The sequence below is a fragment of the Hippoglossus hippoglossus genome, chromosome 13, assembly GCF_009819705.1.
Source record: "Hippoglossus hippoglossus isolate fHipHip1 chromosome 13, fHipHip1.pri, whole genome shotgun sequence".
Lineage (NCBI taxonomy): Eukaryota > Metazoa > Chordata > Actinopteri > Pleuronectiformes > Pleuronectidae > Hippoglossus > Hippoglossus hippoglossus.
Window position 1 is genome coordinate 16,088,617 of NC_047163.1, and position 18,852 is coordinate 16,107,468.

Sequence of the window (18,852 nt, forward strand, 5' to 3'; positions counted from 1 at the left end):
CTGTACATCAAGATAAAAAAGTATATCAAGATAAAAAAAATTGAATATAATAAAAAAATATTGAAGTTATGCTGGTGCATTGCAGCCCTAGAATACACCTTCAAATATAGAGGGTGGTCAGCATATGACAAAACAATATGTTACCACATAAAATATAAAATAGCCATGACATTGTGAAATATTCAAATAAATGTTTAAAGTGGACTTTTCCATCTTATTTCATCCTACTTCTTCTAAAAGCAACAGTGTTTACATTTATTTACTTCTTAGTTTTTTCTTTCAAAATCTATTGTAGTTTGTGGTGTGGGATATTTGTTTTGGCTCATTTTATACCAACAAATAAATATAAACACAATGTGTATGATTCAATAGCGCCACAACCACAGCCTCCACAATGAACTTACAGTTACATCTACAATTTTGAACTGTTTCAACAAAACTTAAAAGATTAAGTGAGTGGTTATTTTATGAATATTAGGTTGCAATGAAAAACATTACACTTAAATCCAAATTTTTGACTGTGGCTTGCCAACAACATTGGGGCAGGTCTGCTGATGAAACATGTTTAACAAGAAACAGAAAAACCCATCATTTATTTTAATTCTACATTTAATATGATGAAAACAAGGCCCTGTACAATCCACCTTAGCAGTGAGTACAATAATTATTTTACAATTTGTACACATTAGAACACGGTGCTGAACTCGTTCCACCTGTTCACAATGCAGTCGAGAATGAAAAAAATCCTCTTTGAAACCTGCACCACGAGGAACCTTCCATTCAAAGAGAGGAGATCGTTTTCATTTTTTGGCCGATCACAGAGCAGGCCCGAAGTGAAAAATGTGTCATGAGAGACCAGACAGCATTTATGGAGATTTTTCTGTGAAGCTACAGCTCTTGATCTCCGAAACCACCAGTACAGACCTGGCACAAATATTGAAAATGGCATTAAATATTTCAGCGAAGTGAGGTGCGGTAATTAAAACCTCAAAAAAACCCAGACGTATTTGCAACATAAACGAAGCACTCTTCACGATTTCTCAAGTGCTCAAAATGTTTTCACTGCTGTTGTAAACCAGGTCTGTACCAGCTAACACTTTGTCCTCTTCTTTAAACTTAAAATCCTCGGGAAAGAAAAAGGCCAAGAGTGTCTGTCAACCTGTACAGCCATCGTTGTGCCACAAAACACAAACATAACACACTGACATCGACATTTAAAACAGGGGAGTGAATTCAAATGTTTTCTTGGTCTCCATGTAGCCACACGTTTGCTTTAACATGTCGACGCTTGTTCTCGACAGCACGTGGTTAAATGGCAAACAGGCTCACCCAATTCTCGCCAAAGGCCACAAGAAACATGACTTTTATACAAAACTAGATCCCCTCCTTTCATTTCTCTCAGCAGAAGAAATCTAATATTGCTAGAAAACTCCCCCATCTCATGAATGATTTAGTTTGTCTTTTTTTTTTTTACACAATTTATGGAAGAAAAGTTAAGCTTCCCAGTGTTTCCCAGAATCAATGATGAAAGCACTTCCAAGTTCATTCAAAGCATAGCAGTCCACAAAAAACTCTCAACTCCATGTTAGCTTTCATTGAATTCACTTGTTTTACGCTACATAAGTGTACACTTTACGGTCCTCCGGTGTTCGTGCCAAATATTCCCTCTCAATGAGTCCTTCAATCCTCTTCTTGATGACTACAGGACTAGGGAGGAATCGTGATCGCAACTGCTGTGTGACCTACAGAGACACAAAACACAGTGGTTAGAATGTTACAATCTCTTCTTATCCAAACATCATCATCATCACCTTGATTTATATCTTATGCTTTCATTGTCTGTTCATTTACTACATTGCTCTACACTGCACTGCCCAGTGCTGGCGGCAGGTTGTGGTCAAAGGAAATAAATGGGTTGGGAATTTTTATTGCGTTAATTTGGTTTGTTACGATTAAAGCTGCTTTGTAAAACAGGGGCTGGCGAAGATGTTTGTGACATGCGATGGGCGGGAAACTGGAAGAGTACAAATATCTCAGAATGAAAAAGAGGTGTTATACATGGAGAAGACGCCATTAAAATGTCAACTTGGAATAAAACAAGATTTGAGAAAGCGTCTGACCCACACAATCTCCTGCTGCAAAAGTACCTGGACATTTTCCATAGTTCATGTCTGAAAACAGCTAAAGACTCCGTTTCAATTGACCTCAAGCTCCATCGAACTTTTGGCCTCCCTCCTTGTACATCACATCATTCAACACTAGGAGGCTAACTGAGGAGAGCCTTATGAGCTGTGTACTGAGAAATATGTAAAATGGACTAAAGCCTATTTCAGCTTCTGGCTTTACAATCAGGTTAAGTTTTCCTTTTAACAGCTGAGTTTCAACTGACTGACCTCTGCTACTAGGATATTGTGCTGCATCTTCTTTCTCGACTTCATGATGCGAACAATGGCAGCTTCGATCTCGTGCTTCCTGTCGTCGTCCACTTTCTGTCGCGTCTCCTTCCTCTCTGGGTCTGACTCGCCCTGTTTAGCAGCCACTGGAAGGTGAACAGGAGTGGAAGGTGAATGCAAATGGCAAGGAGAAATGACACTAAAAACAATTATCCTCTATTTCCAGAGTAACTAATCTCTGGAAGTAAGTCTCTGGAGTAACCAATCAGACAGTGTTAAACAGACTGAGTTAAGCATACAGTTATGTCGTATAATAATATTCAAGTATAGAGAACAATGCATCGGTAATTAGAGATGTTCCGATACCATTTTCTTTTAATTGACACCGATTCTGACACCTGGACTGATATCGAGTACTGATCTGACACCAGTGTATTTTAAAAAAACCCGATATTTTGTATTTTAACAGCTGTATGCTACTAACCCAGTAGGGAAGTGATGATTGCTGTCACTAGTGTTGCACTAGTGTTGTAATTGGAAACATTGTTTTACTTGTGGGGCTTTCCAGCATGAAAAGTTGTCAAATAGCTGACGCTGCACAACCAGAAATTAACTCTTTTTCTGCTGTTCTAAAAATAGTACTTGCTATTGGCAGTACAGCTTGACTTCTGTTGAGAAAATTGCTGTTTTATCTGGGTGAAACTTCTAAACTTTAAAAAACGTAATATATCAGATTGTTACGTAGTTTTGCAAACTCTAAAGTGTTGGAGGCATTTCCGATGCCAATATCGGTATTGGAACATCTTTACCAGTGATGTAAAAATAATGCTTTTTTGATTCTAATCAGAAAGCATCTTATGAACCTGTCTGGATCTTGACACGGTGCAGTTTGGAGGTAAACTGGTCATTGACTGTAAACGCGTGGCCATTCTCGATCTCCTTGGACTTGGGCTCCTTGGTAAGAACTCTCTGAGTGGGTTTCCCACAGGCCAGCGATTGCAGCGCTCGCACCAGCTCCCTCTCTGGGATGTCCGTCTCCTGCTGGATCTCCTACAGGTGGAGGGATTAAGTTCAGGGCTATGAGACCAGACCACAATACCATAGATGTGACACACAGAGAAACTCAAATGACAAGTACTTTGTCCAAGTGAAATCATCCAGTCAATCAACACAAAGTCGTTTGTTGTTTTGGGCATAGAACCTAGTTTCTGTGATACACATTACTAAATACTGTACCTCAAAGGTGGACTTCTCTCTGTTATTGAAAAGCATGAGGATGGTCATCTGGAAGGTGGAGACCTGCAGGATGTGCTTCCTAGTGTTGGAGCCCGTCACCTGAGCTCCTCCCACTCCGACCTCTGACCCATCCTCCTGGGACCAAGTCAGAACGAAAGACCAAAATCTAAAAACATGGTTCAGAATTTCTTTCCACGAGACATTTTGTTTTCTGTTACTGGAAAACCTCAACATATAGATGTTCAAAAGAAAAAGTTATCACTACTTAAAAATGAAGCACAGGGCAGCCTACCAGTGCTGAGCAGTTTACATTCTCCTTGAAAATAATGAGTTGTTATTCTTTTAATTATTTCTCACAATACTTCACTTTATTATTTTTTACTTCAATGTAACAGTGTTTCCAGCAGTACATTTAAAAGTTAAGTATTTCTCAAACACTCAACACTGCTTAGACACAGTTGCATGTCTGAACTTTAAAAACTAAAACTTCAGTATTGACAAAGGATGAAAACAAGATCACCTTGTTGTTTTCTATTGCGCATTCATGTGACACTGTAAATAGGTCATAATATTCTTATTTTGAAGCATGTACCTTTTTGATGGGGCCGTAGAAGGTGGCGTTTAGGTCTGCAGAGCCCATATGGTGCTGCAGTGTGAGTTGTCTTCCGCTGTGCTTACCAAGATAAAACCTGCAAACAGGGTTGAGTCACTCTAGGTTAGTCTCTAAGAATAGTCAAGGTGTTACAATTAATCCAACTGAAGTGTTCGTTCTTTACACCATGACAACATGGCATAGCACCAATGTATTCATTTTCTTGAAATAGACATAAGATCACATCTTCAAGAACTGATAAGTATTGTTGCTGTGGTCAGCTTCAAACAAAACATAGACTTTGTTCAGACCAGGTATTAACACTACATGACTTCTATTTTCTTTTCAAATGGGTAAAATCGTATTCCATAGCAGAGCTGCACGCTGTGCATTGAGCCAGTCTGCCCCTCATGACCTCGCTCTCCTTATCTCTTGCTTGTAAATGGTCTGTATTTATATAGCGCTTTTCTAGTCTTGACGGGTTTGACCAGACAAGTTAACATTGTCCCCTTGTGATCAGATCTCTCAGGATGGATGTTAAAACCAGGTCTGAACGGGGCCATAATGTGGCTCTTGAATATTCTTTCTTTTCACACAGAAACATGCTAATATTAAACAATGTGCAAATATAAGCAATAAACCTCTTATTCTGTGTAATAAGTATAATAACAGACCAACCTCCTAAAGACTTCAAACGCATGTCTCGGCGAAGGAGGGATACTGCACTTGGGTGTTGCTGATTGTGTCGGCCAGTATCCCGTGGTCAGGACTCTCACAGTGAGATCGACTCCTCCAAGTGACACCTTACGTTAGAAAAACACAGGACACACAGTCAGATTTCAGTCATTGGTGATGTAATGCATGCAGCTTGAAGCTATTGTAAATTTATGATTTTTACTACTGTGAGTAGAATAAAAAAAACAACAACACTTAAGACAGACAACAACTAATGAGTATTGAATCTTGTAATTTCATGAAAGAATAATTTTGATAAATACGGAAAAACTATGTTAGACATTTATGTGACATTTTAAAATGCCTGTAGATCTTTTGTCTACACTGTCTAGATCTATACAGGGCAATAAGATGCTTATAACTAGAATTACCACACAGCGGTTTTATGCCTCCACCAACCAGTGCAGTTTCTGTGTACATATTTCAACATTATTTTTTACAGAATCATAGAGGTCACTGAAAGGTTACAACTGAAACCATAATCACTTTATCTTTGAGTCCAAGTGACAACTGATTAAAGTTGACGAAATTCCCTCAGGCAGTCTTGAGATATCACATTCAACCTCCATACCTCCAGGCCCCAAAATCTAATCAGTTCATCTTTGAGTCCAAGTGAAAGTTTGTACCAAATTTGAAGACATTTCCTTACACTGATCTTAAGGTATCATGTTCAAGAATAACATAAACATACTTTGTGAGGCCACTGTGACCTTGACCTTTGATCTTGGCTACCAAGATGGAAAAAAAAAGCTCAAGTGAATGTTTGTGCCAAATGTAAAAGAATTCCCTTTGGGCATTCCTGATATATAGAGTTCAAAACAATGCAATGCCATGTGACCTTGACCCTTTGAAAACCAAAAGTTGAAGATAATCATCTTAAAATAACAAACATAAACATACTTTGTGAGGCCACTGTGACCTTGACCTTTGGCTACTAAAATCAAGTGAGTTAATCCTTGACTCCAAAGATATCACCTTCACTAGACCAAAAATGTATTTTGTGAGGTCACTGTGACCTTGAGCTTTGACCACCAAAATCTAATCAGTTCATCCTTATGTCCAAGTGAATATTTGTACCAAATTTAAGGAAATTCCCTCAAAGCATTCTTGAGATATCGTGTTCACAGTAATGGGACTGACAGACATGCCAAAACATTATGCCTCCGGCTCCTGGCTGTCGCCAGTGCAGAGGCATCAAAAGTATTAAGACTAACAAACTGGAATAGTGTCTGGGATAGTACTTATGCAAAACCTGTCCATCTCCCGAAGGCTCTAGATTTAACACTACAGGCTACTCAGTGGGCTTTTAAAACAGGGCAGTAAAGCAGATTTATTATTATACACATTATCTAGTGGGTCTCTGCTGCTGCTGATAATCACCCCACAGGTGCCAATATGTTAACTATAAGTTTTATTCATTCACCCTTTATTTTAACTTGGGAATAAATCGAGGTACAGACCTCATTCACAACATAGCCGAGTACAGAAAATAAACAAAACATCCTAAAACACCAAGAAAACAGAAATAGGAACCAGCAAGTTTGGCAAAATAGCAAAAGCATGCGCTAAAGCCATTGGAATAAAAACAAATCAAACGACTCCACCAAAACAAGAAGAGCTGGAGGCAAAACAAAGTGAGATTAAAAACTTAAATTGCACTAATTGTCCTTGCGTGTGTGGAGGTTTTATCATTTGATTTAGGATTTGTTATTCTATTCCTTTTTGGGTCTCAGATTTATTTATGCATTTCCTATTATTGTATGTATGTATTTACAAGCATATGAAGAACGAAGTATATTTTTCTTTATGTTTGAGTGAGCACGCTAAGACGAATTACAATAGAATTTGTAGATGTAGCTGTGGCTGAAAAGTATTCTTGAAACATAGTCACTGAACTGAACCTCAGCAAATCACAATAACAATTAGACACAGTGACAGATTATTCCAGAGTCTAATTCTAGTGTCAAAAAGCCACGTGACAGCACAGCACAACTGGAAATTAGCACCGTGTTTCCCCAGGTTACAGAGAGTTAGCTGAATAATTGTTTTCGTGTATCTGAACAACCCAGCAATGATCAATCATTAGAGCAGCCATGTAATGATTACAGATAACAAGTGGGCTCTCTAATTTGACAGAATGAGATGTGGCGTGTTGTGTCTTCTCACCCCGGTTGTCTGTAGATGTTGTCTAAACTCATCCATGGTGGTGTTAGAGATGCTCATGTCCCGGAACATGCCCTCCAGTTTAGAGGTGAACTGACAGCCGCACTCGGTCTGAGCAATTAGACCAGAGGAAGGTGAATCAAAAACTGGTGGTCAACAAATCTGTCAATTTGTAAAAGTGGTAAGTGGACACAGCCTAATTATACATAACCACTATTTAAATTTCCTTTGTCATGTACCTTTACATCAAATAAACATTAAATGCTTAATATGGAGCTTTACCGTAGATACAAATAAAAAATGTAAGCTTGATAACCACTTCTCTGCATCTATAGGCTTAAGGTTTTTCATTCCATGATCTTGTGCTCACCTTGAGCTTTGAGATCATGTTTTTCTCAGAGTCATCAGAGACGCTCTTGTTGGTGAGCAGCCTGCGGGCCAGGTGCTGCTTGTAGTATCTCTCAAACACATCCTTCTCCTGCATGAAGCGGAAAAGCACCATGGCCTTGTCTAGTATAGACTCCACCTCCTGCTCTGTCAGCTGGATGAAGAAAGAAAAGAAACACAGAAAGTGACACAGGGACCATGATACATCCGTCATGTGAGCAGAGGACGCAGCAGGTGAGGTTAGCAGCAGCTCTCCTGATCAGCATTGATAGGCAAAACAAGCTACTAAACTGAAATACACAAATAAAATGATTTGAATTTGATCTTAGTCTTGTGTTTTGCATCAAATTCTTAACAGCATTGGAACAAAAATGTACATGACTTCAGCTGGTGCTGCAGCAGTTACTCAAAGTAGATCCAGCTCCACCACATTTCAATGAACAGGATAATAGACCACTTAAATAAATCCTGTTAAGATATACATAAACTTCATTATCAATAACTATAAATAAAAAGAAAACACATATATAACCAAATATATACACCTTGTATTAAGAAAACAAACATAAATTTAAGGAAAATGTAAACATAAATGCACAGCTTTTCTGCATTGTTTATTCTGTAATATAAACGTTTTCATATTGTTGCATATTGGCAAAAATAAACAGAGATACCAATGTGTCTGAAAAAGACTTATCATCCGATATTTTAAGCCAATTGATGTTTTGGCCAGGCTCTAGAAATAAGGGAATTTCTTTAGGAAGTTTTTTAGTTTGGCATACAAATTTGATATGGTGCTATTTTTCAGTGTTGGCATCAAATCCTAAATAAGAAGTTCATAAAAATATAAGGCAAGTATAGATCACTTACCCCTTTGACGCCTTTCTTCAGTTTGTCATCAATGAAGAGTGAGAGGTATTCGGGCGAGCGAGAGTTGAGGTTAAGGAAGTACTCAAAGTCCCCAGCAATAGTTTGCTTGAAGAGCCGATCGTTATTGAAGGACTCCTGGAGGAAACGGTCGAAACGGGACTTCAGGTCCAGCAAACCCTGTAGTAAGGAGACAAGGATGATACAGCCAAAGTTTGTATTAGTAGTAGCTTAACACAGCAATTAAAGCTCCAGGAGCAATTAAAGCTCCAACAGTAGATAAAGTGGAGAAGGGTCGATCTAATAGAATAAAAAGCACAGAGGCTGTTGGATCAGAGTAACAGCAGGAATGTAGGAGTAAAACTGCAAACCACAGAAAATATTCCACACAGGAGCTTAAAACAGAGTCTTTCAAACATAGTGCATTCTCTCTATGCGCTTAATAACCTCCCACGTTATTTAGCACAGTACAACAACAAAGTGCAGATGAAGGCATAGACCACCATGGTTTGTGGCCACAGTCTCAGGGGGTCTGATGGGAAGTGCATTATGATCAAGGCTTGGCACGCAATGGTGCTAATGCCTGCTTAGCCAGTGGAAATTACTGCATGATCTCTAACAAGGCTAGATGTTAGGACCACTGTCTTTTTCTCTCTCATTGACTGAAAACACATTACAGCTGTGCTTCAACAGACTGCATGCTCCGTCTGACCTGACCTATCTCGTTGAAGCAAGTAAAGCGATAATTTTCATTTTCCTGCTTTTTACAATAACCCATACACCTGCACTGCAAGGTCTCCTACTAACAGAGCATCTTACCTGGATGTAGTCCACAGGGTTCTTTCCCTCTCCCTCCTCCGACACGAGCGCCTTGCCTTGCTCCCGCAGATACGAGCTCATACATTCACACATGGTCTTCAGCCCATTGGGAACTCTGCTGAACAGCTTGTACATGCAGGCCAGGTCTGTGGATGGATATTCATGAGTACACAGACACACATCACAAAACTCTGTCTAGCGGCTGAAAATGACTGCTCAGTTGAGATCTGCTTGAGAGACGGTTCATTTGCACGTGTAAGTGAATCGAGTTCTCCTGAACAATATGAGCACACTTTCTGATGCGAGAAAGGGGAAAACATTGTAAGGGCATTACTGATCCACTATTTTTCTGTTTTGTGTGAATGAAATATACTGCTACTTTAAGTATTTAATTATCGCTGATAGATGACCAACTTCCACCAAAACCTGTAGTATAAGTTGCATACGATGGAGCGCTTACCGTCTGTTTTGCCATTCTTAAGCATGTGGACCAGGCCTGAGTTCTCCATCTCCACAATAGTTTTCATGTGTTTGGAGATGAGCTCCCTCTCCACCACCTTGACAATTGGCTCCTCCGTGGACTTATCCAGGCAGTGCATCACCCGCTCGATCTCCTCATTAATCCTGGCTTCCACCTTCTTTATGTACACACTGGCACTGTTTTCTGCTAGGAACTTTTGGCTCTCCATCTAAATAGACCAAGAAAAAGTTGTTTTGAAAATGATCTTCACTGACATTGGATTTTTTATATGGATCCCAGAAGGGGAAGGTGTAGCCAAGCCAACAACTAACAGGGATCCAAATAAATAATAAACAATGATCAGCCGTGGGGAAAATTCTCTCACAAACCTGAAAGAATTCTGCAGACATTTCTAAGAACGGTGCCTCAAAGTCTTCTTCATAAACAGATCTCCCTTCAAGGCCGAGGATCATCAACATTTGGCAGGCATTTCTAATGGCCCCCCTGGAGGAAAGAGAGACAGACCAAATGTCAGCACAATCAGTAACGCAAGACACTACACAAACGCTTCAATATTAAACAGAGAACATTTCTGGATGCTCATGTTAAAGTAATTACAGTGGACCCATTATAATGATCATATGTGTCATGGACCAAAATGATCATATAGAAGCGGTTGATCACTATAAACTAATTGCGTGGCTTCTGTTGGATGGTCCTGGAACTCACTCTCACTCTCTCTCTCTCTCCCACACACTCACAGACACACACATTGAGATCGGACACACATGAAAATTCTGACTTGAATTTGTAAACTGAGAAAATGTATGGAGAGCCAGAGGAGATGGCAGAGCACGCTTGGTTTGGCTCGATTCGGTTGGCAGTGTGCAGCGCGAATTATAGAGACGCATAGTAACAGTAAATTAATATATAACTTAATAACCAAGTAATAACTTTTTTACATTCCAAACATGTATAAAAAGACCCAAAATGAACACTGTAGGTGGATTACTTGATCACTATAATTTAATTATTTAAACAGCATTTGTATAGGATCGATTCTGTCCCAAGCTTTTTGATCCATATAAACGGTTGATTACTATATCCATGATCACTATAAGTGGTTTCCACTGTATTAACATCCTGGCTGTTGTAGTTGTGACAAATCTATCAGGCAGCTCTTTAAAATCATGCATCCTGTCCAATTCCAGTGACACATGAAGATATATAATTTTCCTTAATTACAGTATTTGACTATGATGGATGTTAATTTAATAACCCTTTTCTTACTTCTCCATGCAATCAATCCTCGGTGGAAATTTTGCCTACCTGTCCACCACCTCCCCCTTCCTCTCGCGAGCGATCATGTCCAGGAGGGTCTGTCGGAGGTGGTCTCTGATGCAGCCGTAGCGAACCACCTGATCCCTAAAGATGATAAGACCCAGGTTGTAGACGTTCTCTACGTTGTTCTGCTGCACATAAACCCGGTCCTGTGAGACAAACACAAAAAAGAGAGAATCATCACTTGACAAATATTTTTTCTCTCATTGTATCATCAACATTTTTCATCTGGTTAGGTTTGTGTCATGACTTCCTCATGAACTGCACGATTATAACTGAGCAGTAGTTGAATTGATTTCAGTGTTACTTCCTGACCCACTTTCATATACCTCTCTTTTGTATAAACATAACAGAGAAATTACAAAGTTCAATTGTTATAACAAACTCACATTTCCAAAGAATACATCAACCCATCGGCAATAACTAAAAGATTTTGCCTCCTTACAAAATTGTTAATTTTTTCTGTGGTAATCACACTCGTTAAAGAAAACAACACTGTACATTTATGCATAACTCTAATGACGTAGCCTGCAATCAATGAAGTGTCAATAATAATTCTGATATTATATATTACCGATGTGTGATATTACTTAGTCTGATGAAGAATACTTTCAGTGAGCTGTGTAACGCTTCATGTTCAAGTAAACAGTACACAACAAGTTGATATTCTACTCTGCAGTTGGTTGCTTAGTTACAGAAAATACTACTACTACAAGGAACAACATTGGTGAAAAGTAAGTTACTGAAGCTGCTTTCAGACATGCACTGGAATCCGCAGATCCTCCATATTTTCTCTGGAGGAGATGCATGCGTGAATGCAAATATCGTGTGACAACAGTTTCTGCAGACTTTATCTGCCTGGCCTCCAAGTATCAAGTCTGTAGAAATCCGAATAAGTCGATGTGTGAACACAGCAGGATTCACCGCGAGCGAGTGGGGGGTTGATGACGCTTCTAAAACGTGGTTGAAATAAAGTGTTGGAAACGTGTCAAGACTGATTAGAACCAATCAGGAAGTGACTTCAAATGTGTCAATGTTTGCAAACATCTCTGCTTCTGCCTGTCCAGACTAAAATGCAGCAACAGTGATGCCATGTCAAACTAAAATATGGTAGTGTGGGTGTGGCCTAAATGTGTTGTGAGAATCTTGGGAAACATCAGCTACTCACCATATACATCAGGATGTCTCTGATCATCACCATCGCTGTCTGATGGTCATTCCAGGCCTGATTTAGGGTTTGGAGGAAGTTATTGTTTAGGGAGTTGAGGACATCTTCTCTTACCTGTGAGTGAAACAGACAAACACACATGCACATAAGAGGGGGGGAATCTTACAGTGCAGGTCTGCAGTTAAAGTGTCAAAAAAATGCCTGACCATGAACAAACAACTTAAAATGTATTGGTGAACAGAAGAATTGCCTCTAACTCAAGCTGTCTCTCTTCTAGTCAGGCACACAACAAACAGCTTGATAAAAGTCACACTGCAGTGTGACTCAGCAAAGAAAACTAAAGTCTCTGTAGAGTAAGATTCTTAAGGGCACACCGACCTTCTTTTTTGCTTTTCTCATCGTCTCTGAACAGAGATGATGAATTATCAACTGCTCCTCATGTTACAATGGATCAAGCCCTCACAGAATCACCATATTGTTACTTTACACATCAACATAGAATGTTGAAGACGGACCCATTAATCTGAACATTCCTAACTCAAACACTCATAATGCAGACTCATGGTTTTTATGACGCAATTATAAAAAAATATATATTTTTAGCGAAAACTTTGTCCGTAGTTAAACTGTTGTGAGCAGGATTTTATGTTGGCTTCAAAATTCACCTAGTGTCCTGTCCGGCTGTTCAGTGCTGGTGTGGAAAACTGAGCTGAGACTCAAATAATATCATTGTTCAAGTCATTTCTCCTCTGCAAATCCTTCTGTCAGCAATTATTCACGACAGAAGTCATTAGGCCAAACATAAAACCAACTGAGAAGTAGAATAACCTTAAAGTACGGTACTGTAAGATCTAACGGCTGTGAAGCAAAAGAAAACTGTCATGTTTGAGTTGTCTTCAAAGTTTGTGTCTGGTTGAAGTGTCTGAGATGTGTTTGTAACTTTCTAGGCTGCATGTTACCACTACCACTCTCTTTCAATGGAAGTGATATTTGGATCGTTATTAGCAAATAAAAACACACTCCAGTGTCAGGTGTCCCTTCTTTGATCTGCTTCTTGTTGACAGTCCCTCGCTGCTAATTTACTAAGCCTGTCAAGTTGAGAATGTACATTTCATTAAGCTGTTAAACCATTTGGCTGATACACAACAGCCGCCTGCTGAAATATCACTCAATGAGTATCTGCACAGAAGCAACCACTACAAATATCACATGGTCAAACTTTGATGCTAATGATGTGCAGCAACAAATACGTGACAGCTTAGGAAAAACTAAACTTGGGAAAAAACCCCAAAAATACTAATCTTATAGTTACAGGGTCAGCATTGTATTGCTGTCCCTTGAATACTTCTTAGAATAATGGAATTCACTGACATTTGGCAAGACTATCATTTCATTTTCAACGTATCTCTTCAGTTAAATAAGTCAACTAAATGCCCACTTTGAGAAAACTGCCTTCTGTAAAGGCGTCATTCAAAAACACACACATACGCGCTCCTGTAAGACACAAGGCTAAAGCTGTATGAAAGAGTAACCTTGTACAGCTCAAATCTAGATCTAAATTACCACTCAAGGACACTGTATATACAGACTCAGGTCAGAAATGTTAAATCTGTCAAACCAAGGCCTAGGTGATCCTCAAAGAATTTTGCAAACCCCCACGAGATAAGACTCGAGTAACAAGCTCTGAAAATAAATTCCCAGCAAACAGCCCATATTTTGAGCTGTTACCTTTGTTTGACCACGATGAGAGACAGGACAAATCATTATGTGAATCTTAAAACGGAACTTGTAGCAGATTGTTAAAAAAGAAAAATCCTATCGAAAAGGTTTTCAAGCAATTCGCTTAAATTCAGAATTCAATCAATAGGTCTCATTACATTTTGAATGATCAGTGATTATAATCATAGTAATTGGAGAGAATTTATAAATTGTAAAATCTATACTTTCAGTGCAGACCTAATTCTTGATTTTAGCAATACTATCTTAACTATCTTATACCAACAGTGTTTGCCGCAGAATTAATTCAATTTATGGCTGTGAAGGTGCACGTAGGTCACTCTCACACACAACAGATTCAGAGTGACAGCTACACAGAGACTTAAGAGTGAAAGATAAGATCTCACGTGAGAGAAAGAACTGCTCTACATACCAGAACTGCAGCTGAAACTATAAGGCCTGACTGTCTGCGTGAATGCTAAAAACGTTATGAACCATAGCGTGAGCAGGCGCCCTAGTGCGACAGTGCGAGTGAGCACGCAGCAAATTGAGCTGCACACACCAAATGAGAGAACTCTTGTGTTATCATGAAATATGAAACTGTGGTGGGACAAATTAGACTATGGTGAGCCGTAACAGTCAAGATAATTAATAGGAAACACTGGTATCAGTAATTACATATTACAAACTTGAGTCACAGATCAGTCATAAAGACTTTTTAACACAAAAACAGAAACATTAATCAATTGTATTTATTCAATAATTCTGTCAACTAATGACTTTGATGATTATTAACCAAGCCTCACTGGTGGACCTTTCTGGATCTTTTTATTTCTTCACTGAAAACCACACATTTGCTTGTTAAGGATATTGAGATATTTTGATATGTGCATTTCTAAATACTAAGGGCTCGTATGGCTAAGGAATAACTTGTGTGTTTACTACGGAGTGGGTAAACCGAACCGGTGCTGCCAAAATGTACTTAAAGTTCTGCAACCGTGTTATCCCATAATCTCAGTTAGTCTTACTTTGTTGATAAGGTGTTCGGTGACGACCTCCCGCAGGCCCGTGTACAGTTTCTCGCCGTGCTTGTGGAGCACCATTGTGTAGGCGTTCCTGTACAACTCCTCAAAGCTCAGGCCGCTGTTATTCTTCCTCTGGATCTCCTGAATGGCGTTCTTCAGAAGGTCCCAGATGTTGTTGACATACTTCTCATCCATTGTCATCTGCAAACGACAGCCAATAGTAAAATGATTATCACGTTTGATTATTTGAAGCAATACTCGTTTTTCATAAAACAAACCTCTCTACACAGAAGTCTCCAACTTGTGAGCAGTTTGTACCTCAGATCTTTTTGAGTTAGAAATGTGGGCCAGGGAATGAGATGCAGAATAATTAGATTACCTGATTAGTCCAATTAATAACTACAACCTGTTTGTAAGGGCTGTGATATTGCATATACATCAATTCACACTCTTTATTCATTTACTTTCTTATTGAGAATGTACCACATTAATATATCTGTGTTATACTCCCCCTGCCTCGAATAAGCTCCCACATCTTTGCTGTCTGTGAACTTATTGTGCTGTTAAAGGGCCCTTTTGCCCCAGGCTGAAATTCCTCCCCTGGAGAAGCATCTGCTTATTATAGCAAATAATACAGGATCTTTACTAAACCTAACAGAAAGGTCTGGAAGAATCAGTCAGGAGGTAAAATACTGCCTTACATCAAAAAGTCCTAATGTTACAGCGATGCTAACAGCTCAGCAGAGAGCAGTTACCATCGCAGCTCATTTGAAACAACCCCTAGGAGACAGTAGTTGTATTTAAATAATACGTAGTAAAAAAAGACTGAACTTCAATGTCACAAATGTGCTTTCCCTCAGTACTACAGCCTTTGATGAGAGGTAACAATAGAGTTACAGCATAACACTGTGGGTTAAGAGGCACTTTTAAAATTCTTAAAAGTTTTGCGATGCCTTGTTATCCCTGGTAGGTTACTCCACTATTTGTGGTAAGTTTGGTTCAAGTTTAACAGAATCAATCATGTCTTTTTATTGAATTACTGTCACTTAACCTTAGACATCTTCCTTAAAACCAAATTAACCCATTTAATTATTGGCATAAAGTAAGGCAGTCAATCCCAGAAGGGTTAGAAGTCAGATGTTTAATTTCTACAATGTCCTACTCAAGTGTGCTTGAGGAAGACAAGGAACCCCCCAAACTAAGGAACCTTTGCTTTTGGTTGGACCGCCACAGTAGCTCCAACTGATGTGACAAACTGCACAATAACACCTTTCGAAATACCTTTTAAACACTGGGAGCTTCAGTTTGTGTGGTGCGGGCTGGAAATGTGTTTGATTCATCACAATAAGGAAGAGCAGGCGAGATGATGTTTTAGTCACCCACACACAGTGACAAACATGTAATTCTGCACTGCACTGAGCTGGAACGCATCTAGTGATGTTCAAATACCGATATCAACATTGGAAATGTCTCCAATACGAGTATGGAAATCTATGTAACAATCCAATACCACATCTTTAGTTCCACCCAGATAAAACAGCAGTTTACTTTTGCCGGAAATCACTTCTTCTTTGCCACTTCATAACTGCCACTGAAAAGTATTGTGTTTAGGGCGGTGACAAAGAAATGATTTCAAATATTTTAACCAGAACAAGCTATAATATTGGCAGTTTGGTAATATTTCACGCTGTAAAGTCCCACAAGTAAAACAGCGACGTGTTCCGTGTCAAAGACTTAAGTTTCGAGCTATTTAAAGGAAGCAATTGTTGTGTATACCTAGATTTATTCATTGATCATTGTCAAACTAGACAACAAAATGGCACTCTTTCTCTGTATGTATTTGTTTTTCAAATGGTTTACCCTGAGCCAGGCCGCACAACAATGACAGCAATACAGGGCTAGCAGCATACAACTTTTAAAATACATTATATGTATGATTTTTTTTTATCAGATCGGTACTCTGTATCGGCCAATACACTGAGTACAGGTGTAGGACTCTGTATCAGGAAGGGAAAATGGTATGGGAAGGGGCCTCATTATAAAAACAAACCCCAAAAGCTTTACACCTAAGTATTTCTCCTCAGCATGTTTGTGGGCTCCACAGCAGCCAGACGCAGGAGAGAGAACTTCTCCTCTGGTGAGGAGGAGCGGTTTGTGCTCCCTCTCCACAGACATGTCCATACACATGCATGTCAAGAGGCCTGATGGCATCTATGTCTCTGTCAAGACTGGGTCACACGAATGAAGTCTCACTGTATTTACACAAACATACTCACATACAAAGGATGTGGATCATGCACAGTCACAGACTGGCTGACATTTCATTTAAAGCAGAATGAGGTCAGTTCGTAAATGAGGTCTTTCAGTGACTAGCAGACAAAGGGAGTGTCAGGTAGACGAGGAGACGAGTCCTCCATCACGGGTTTTTACCAAAGAATTGAAAACAAAAACAGGACTGGGAACCATCAGAGGCAGGGGCATTAATGCAAAGCAAAAACCAGGGTTAGCTGGGATGATTTTTGTTAGCATCCATTTACAGCTGTGGCAACGTCGCTGCTTATTCTAGCAAGCATCTGGAAATGCAGCGATGGTCTTCCTACAGAGATGTCAGTCGAATGTAAAGCTCGGACACAGCAACATAGGGTGCATGTGGTAAAGAAAGCTATTAGCAGCCAAAACAACAAGTGTCAAGAGCCATGGCTAACGCTAGCCTCGGCTACATGTCGACAGAGCCCATCTGCAAGCGACGGTTTGGGGGATTTGAGAGGTTTTAAAACGTGAAAGACAGTGAAAGTTGAATTTAAAACTCATCTCTGGGGTTCACAGATAAACTTCCCCGCCGACCACCTCACAGGGAGGGCGACCGGACATTTGACGGCTGCACTTTGTTTACGTAGAGACAAGTCATTTCTGCTGCCCAGCTGGTTAGCATGCTAGCATGTAGCCGGCAGCCCAGACCACGGTGGTCGAGTCGCCGCCTGACGGGCAGGCAGCGCACCGACGGCGGCGTGCACTTACAGGAAAGGCCCGTATCCTCATCTTGGTGTCCTTCTTGGTGCCGCCTTTGCTGAGATTGGACATGGTTGCCTCGTCCGTGGGCTCTGTATTCACATGAACGTGTTCTCCGGGGAGGGACGGGGGTGGCGACTGGTTTGTGGAGCAGCCGACGAGCTTTCACTCGACCTCGTAGCTCCGCGTCCCGGCGCCGCAAGTTTATTGTTGACAGCCCGACGCCAAATCCGAGACTTGTTCATGCAGCAATGGCGGAGGCGCTGCACTTCTCATTGCGCAGAGCTCACGTAGCCCAACTCACGCGAGAAATCAACAATCTGAACTACTTGTCAACTTCTCTGGCACCTGAACGAAAACCATTAGTACCACAGTATCGAAATAATACATCACTAATGTACTACTACTACTACTACTACTACTACTACTGATTCACGCTTTCAAAACACGTCGTTAATAAAAAAAGTACGCAAGTGACAACACATAAGTATGATCAGGAATATGTAGGCCTACTTAAATAATGAAAAGTAAAGGTACTCACTGGAGAAGGGACTGGTTCCACTGTTCCACAAATCAACCATAATCAGCAGATTATTCCATAAAGAAAATAACGAATCACAATTCTGTAGAGAATAATTGAAAATCTGCTCCACCTCCACCTCACTAGTAGTGTTTCTTTTGTCCAACCTATGCTCCAAACCTCATAATTTATAATGATTAAAGAACACACGAGGGAAAGCAGTAAATACTCACATTTGAGAAGCAGTAGTCATCAAATATTTGGTATTTTTGCTAGAAATATGCCATAAACCTTTATTAAAACAGATTTGCAGCTTTACTTGTCATTTGGGATGGGCCATTCATTTAGAATACAACATCGTATTTTATAACCTCTTCCTATGTTTTGTATGGCAAAATATTAATCTGTAAAGTATCTTGTA

At 39.8% G+C, this 18,852-nt stretch overlaps 1 protein-coding gene across 2 annotated transcripts; it reads right to left on the reverse strand.

Moving 5' to 3' along the window:
- Positions 1-591: 591 nt before the first annotated feature.
- Positions 592-18,208, reverse strand: cul3b (cullin 3b). Of its 2 annotated transcripts, none has more exons than XM_034604546.1 (16): positions 17,921-18,200; positions 14,906-15,103; positions 12,162-12,275; positions 10,982-11,142; positions 10,042-10,156; positions 9,653-9,881; positions 9,193-9,338; positions 8,377-8,553; positions 7,490-7,660; positions 7,123-7,230; positions 4,900-5,024; positions 4,222-4,318; positions 3,630-3,761; positions 3,257-3,443; positions 2,394-2,539; positions 592-1,742 (listed from the first exon to the last, which is right to left on the reverse strand). In XM_034604546.1, the coding sequence occupies exons 1-16, from the start codon at positions 17,981-17,983 to the stop codon at positions 1,611-1,613; spliced, it is 2,301 nt and encodes a 766-aa protein (XP_034460437.1). In that variant the 5' UTR covers positions 17,984-18,200; the 3' UTR covers positions 592-1,610. The 2 variants fall into 2 exon arrangements, with proteins under 2 accessions (XP_034460437.1, XP_034460434.1); XM_034604543.1 differs by having other exon boundaries at positions 1,461-1,742; positions 3,630-3,764; positions 17,921-18,208.
- Between the last annotated feature and the right edge of the window lie 644 nt (positions 18,209-18,852).

What these genes read in the sequence shown, in the direction of transcription:
- cul3b (XM_034604543.1), bottom strand. Translation starts at nt 17,983, where the DNA reads ATGTCCAATCTCAGCAAAGGCGGCACCAAGAAGGACACCAAGATGAGG. An exon ending in TAAGAATGGCAAAACAGACG is followed by an intron (nt 9,339 to 9,652) that starts GTAAGCGCTCCA and finishes ATCCATCCACAG; the next exon opens with ACCTGGCCTGCATGTACAAG. An exon ending in TGAAGAAAGGCGTCAAAGGG is followed by an intron (nt 7,661 to 8,376) that starts GTAAGTGATCTA and finishes TTCTTCATCCAG; the next exon opens with CTGACAGAGCAGGAGGTGGA.